The sequence below is a fragment of the Perna viridis genome, chromosome 7 (assembly GCF_037379345.1).
Source record: "Perna viridis isolate PV_CMFRI_1.1 ecotype Kerala chromosome 7, ASM3737934v1, whole genome shotgun sequence".
In the NCBI taxonomy this organism is placed as follows: domain Eukaryota; kingdom Metazoa; phylum Mollusca; class Bivalvia; order Mytilida; family Mytilidae; genus Perna; species Perna viridis.
Genome location: NC_142451.1, coordinates 42,549,870 through 42,554,486, shown reverse-complemented (window position 1 = coordinate 42,554,486; position 4,617 = coordinate 42,549,870). Strand labels below are relative to the sequence as shown.

At 35.3% G+C, this 4,617-nt stretch overlaps 1 protein-coding gene across 1 annotated transcript; it reads right to left on the bottom strand.

Annotated features, from left to right (window-relative positions):
- Nucleotides 1-1,865: 1,865 nt before the first annotated feature.
- LOC148612781 (uncharacterized) lies at nucleotides 1,866-3,752 on the bottom strand. The gene is made up of 2 exons (XM_088590552.1): nucleotides 3,566-3,752; nucleotides 1,866-2,772 (listed from the first exon to the last, which is right to left on the bottom strand). The coding sequence occupies exons 1-2, from the start codon at nucleotides 3,750-3,752 to the stop codon at nucleotides 1,952-1,954; spliced, it is 1,008 nt and encodes a 335-aa protein (XP_088446678.1). The 3' UTR covers nucleotides 1,866-1,951.
- Between the last annotated feature and the right edge of the window lie 865 nt (nucleotides 3,753-4,617).

Here is a 4,617-nt window from a genome sequence, read left to right as displayed (position 1 = left end):
TGTCTTTGTTGTGTAAGTTTGCCTTGTGATTTTGTTAAAGTTGTAGACAAATTTAAAAGGAAACAAAGCCATTGACACAGGCAAATAAAGGAATTGAAGAATGAGAGGGCAAACTGACTGACCAAAGTGCATTCCTTCACACTTCAGTGATTTTCTTTCATTTCAGTAAAAGCAAGAAGACCATACGTATAATTAGAATAGAGGAACGGGATATTCATATTTATTGGGGATAAAAATAGGCATAGAAAACAAAAAAAAAACACATTGAAAATTGTAAGAATACTAACAGAAACTAAGGATAAATGAGTTACACAGAATCCACTGAAACAAAGAATATGAACCAGGTGCACCGGTAAGGTTAGAGTCCGAAAAGTTGTCTCAAACAAATGGAGAATCTTCCGGATCCTTTGTCAATCTTTAAAAAAAGGTCAATACATGACGGACTTGAATACAAGATGCATTGTCTCATTATTGTCGTACATTTACTACATGTATTAGTGACATGGGATTTATTGCATGCTTCCGTTACTTTCTTTTATCAGTACGGTGGTAAACAATTAAGTTTGTGTTTTATATCTCTTATTCACGTTTGAGAGTGTTTCTAATTGTTAAAATGTTATATGCAATAACATGGTTTGCGGTACTTTATGCGGATGAGATGTTACTCCTTGAAAAATGTGACCAGCATATCGAAATTTGCAATACAAATGATAGGTATTTTTTGTACTTTTAAGCGGTTTATAAGTGTGAACTGGTCCAAAAAAAGTGATTTCATGTAACCTGTTCACAAATAAGAAACATTCCTTATAATTTAATTTATAATGAATTCAAATCCAAAAATTAAGAATTTTTTCGTTTTGTTACTGATTATTTGAATGCAGGAGTGCGGACCGATCGATGTTAATGACGTCACAATGCCAAAACAAGTTATACAAATTAACTTAGTTTGCTCACAGAGAACCAACCAATCAGAAAGCGTGTTACAAATCAAATTAAAATCATAACATATTTGTGAGGACCAGCGTGTTCTGGCCTTTTATGTAATGAAATTTGAAGGAAATTTATCAAAGTTGGTTTTTGACACAAAGACACTTGGATCGAGGCGTCAATTTCTGTTGAACTTTTTTAGAGAAGTTGTCCATGTAAAAATCAGGCAGATCCTAAGATATAGGTGGCAGAGGGTACATCTTATCCCACAGATTTTTTTGTTGTTGTTCCATTGTAATGAATATATCATAATATGTGTGTCAATTAGTATCAAGATTGTTTGAAATCGACAATGGGTGGCTCAGAATTGACTTCATAATTCACTAACAATGCAAATAAACTTTGCTCAAACTAATGAGTTGTATCATTTTTTAATGGATTTCAATGGTTTCTCTTTTGTGGTTGAAGTTAATCAAAAAAAAACTTTCAACTTTGAGAAAGGATGCATTTGTGTTCTGAAATGGGTGAAAATTTTTTAAAACAAAATTTTGTCATGTGCCACCCACTGTCTCGGTTTTGCATGGACTCCCTCTAAATATCTTCCGATGTATGTTTATTTGGCTCTTAAAATTTATTTGGTGCCATTTTTCGGTAGAGATTATAGAGCAAATAAAAATGATTCTTCTCTAGAACACTTCTGGTGTTGGTTCCGGTGTCAGTTGGGACGTTAGGTCATTGTAATGACTACTCGGAAAGTTTAGTTGAAGTAAGGTTTTTAGTCAAAGGTATCCAGTTGAACAGAAGAAGTGACCAATAGAATAACAGAAAAACTGTCATTTTATTCAAAACATTACATCCCTGGTATATATCGCCAGTCCCACGTTTCATGTATTAGTATTGATATTTATAAGTCTACAATTCTGAGAAACTGACTACTGCACCGGATAAAACACTTATAAAATCATGATAAAACAGCACTATGATAAAGTATTGCACATTACGAGTTCTACAAATCGATTGCATTCTAAGTATCAAACATCCATGCCGTCTTACTGGTGGCGGTAAACATGTACGAAGAAGAATCGTTTCGTTGTCCTTTTGCTTTACTAGCTCCCTTTCTTTTTGGCTTCGGTCTTCCACCAGAAAAGCCTTCTTGTAGTACTTCCTGTTGCTCATGCCGGTCATAGTTCGGGCTCATGCTCCTTGTTCCAGAACCTCTTGAAATGCTGTCGCGAACTTTGACCCTTTGAGGTTTTCTGTATATACCCGCTAACGTCTCAACGTCTTCTATGCCACTATCTGGTTCAATACGCAAAATTTGCGTCGTGTTATAGTTGTCTGCGATTCCTGTAACTTGCATTTTATCCGTTGAGTTCCGTTTTTTGTTCGCTTTATCAACAAATATCCTTCTCGGTGAAATATAGTCTCCCCGATTATTGTCATAATTTTCTTCAAGATTTTCGTCTAGACTGACTAAAACTGACGGCTTAGGTGTGCTTTCCACACTTCTGCGATTTGAAATCATATTTAGATATGCTTCTCTTTCGAATTCGTCTCTTCTGCTAGGTAAGTTTCTTCGGTTTGCTTTCCTAACTGATTCTATAGCTTCGCTCAGATTTGTTTCCCTCTCTTCGGCGTCCCTTCGTTCCCGAATTGCTAGGTAATTAGGTCCTCTTTCTCGCTTTTTCTTCTGCGGTGCCATGTAGGTTTCACTAATCCCTGACACGTTCGGCGTGTCTAATCGCCGCGGTGATTGATAGATTGATCTACCATAATCTCCCGAATCTGACGTAGTGATCCAGTGTAACCCTTCGTCTCTAGGTTCTCTCCTCAGAAACAGGTTGCCTACAATTATTTTTTGAAAATATTTCTGGTTAAAATTTACAAGCTTTTACTTGAGATCGACCACTTGAAAGTGCTACCGTTTAAAAGAAAACTACAATTAAACTGGATTAGCTCAAGTAATTAAGATAGTTTCGATATCTATACGACAATAAAATGGATTTGATTTGATTAGTTCTGAATCCTATGTCAAGTCATGCTCGTTAACCAATCTTTGTATTACTTAAACCATTTTCGCATCTTATACCTGTATAGCTTTTTATACTATATTGTTTATACCATAACATCTAGCGCTCCATTTTGTAACCCCCGACAATCAAAGTTCTGGGGTGTAAAGAAGTCAATGTCTCTAGTAAGAGATCGATGAAACTTGAGATGAAGGCTGTTCATCGTATATTGTGAGAGGTAAGATACATGTTTCGCGATGTTCTAACGGGCGAAAAACATCATTTATTAAATCAGGACAACTACATATAAGATTTAATATAAATCGCAGGTCCAAGGAAGGCATGCTGGGCGTATGCCCCCTCCCCTATACCACAGTACGGGAAAGTTTTTTTTTTTTGCCTGAAAGCTTAATTTTTAACAAATTCAACCAAACAATTGTATCGTTTCGCTTTCTTTTAGTCATATTTACATGACCCTAACCGGGAATCCTGGACCTCCTGAAGTATTTGTACCTGGCTTTCTTTTCAGATTTCGTGAAATTATGATTAGTCTTATCAATTTCTTAAAATATGAAGTTTATGCGAAGCAAAAACAAAATAATGAATACAGTTATAAATATAAAAGGTACCTGATTCGTCGTCTTCACTTTCTTCATCTGCTATTCTGGGTGCTGGTCGAACTTGCATCCCTTTTTGTTTCTTTTTGTGGCATTTGCAGAAGAAATATATCGCCATTGCCGATACTGATGTTATGGCGAATATGGCAACAAAAATGACAACAATCAGTAAACCGGACCATTGGCTGTCTGATGCCATCTGTAAGTAAAATTAATTGGAAGGTATTTTTATTTGCTATCATTTTATATTCTTTCGGGTTTTCCGTACTTATCTATTATAACCCGGAAGCATTTGGACGACTAGCGAGGTAAATGTGTACACGCACAAACGTATATATGCATTTACGAATGTTCTTTGCCTGTTTTGTATTGCTTGTTTTTGCTCACGCATGAGGTGGGTTAATTGGTGTCAAATCAATTGTTTTTTGTCTTGAAGTACTTCTCCGTTTAAGATAAAACGTGTATGTATATAATGAGTGGCATGTGAACGAAAAAAAAACGCAAAAGTTTCATTGCAATATCCAAGTATTTATACCTGATAACCTCCAGAACCTGCAAAGTGTTTGTTAAATATGCCTTTTTAAAGCTGCTTTAGCTGTCATTTTCGTAAATTTGTGCTTCTGTTGAAAAATACCTTAACTTTGAATTATTTCTACCAAATTGTATTTTTCCTGTATAATTTCATTCGATATCCACAAATAAAATGTGTTAAATACATGAAATAGGTGTCTGTATATTTATTGTCTTGCAAGACAAAAACTCGACCTAGATAAATCCGTATGCATGGGACTTCTGGTGACCTTAATCCACGCATGTGCTGAAAGGGTCTCTTTTTTAAAAACAAATCTGATTGCAAAGCGAAACTAGTAATCAATGGCAAGGAAGATCGTCGGATTCAAGCCGTAAAAGACAAAAGTTCGAATATTATGCAAGGATCCTTTTGAAATTTACCTATTGTGACATAAGGTGGCACAAATATGGTCAGTAACTGTCATTATTTATTTGAAAACTAATCAAGAAATAGATGAAAATAATTGTTAACAAGACACGTGCTTACCTGTGTA

Bases quoted from the DNA above. Each gene is read 5' to 3' on its own strand.
- LOC148612781 (XM_088590552.1), bottom strand. From the start codon at position 3,752: ATGGCATCAGACAGCCAATGGTCCGGTTTACTGATTGTTGTCATTTTT. The intron at 2,773-3,565 runs GTACCTTTTATA...AAATAATTGTAG, and splicing joins AAGTGAAGACGACGAATCAG to GCAACCTGTTTCTGAGGAGA.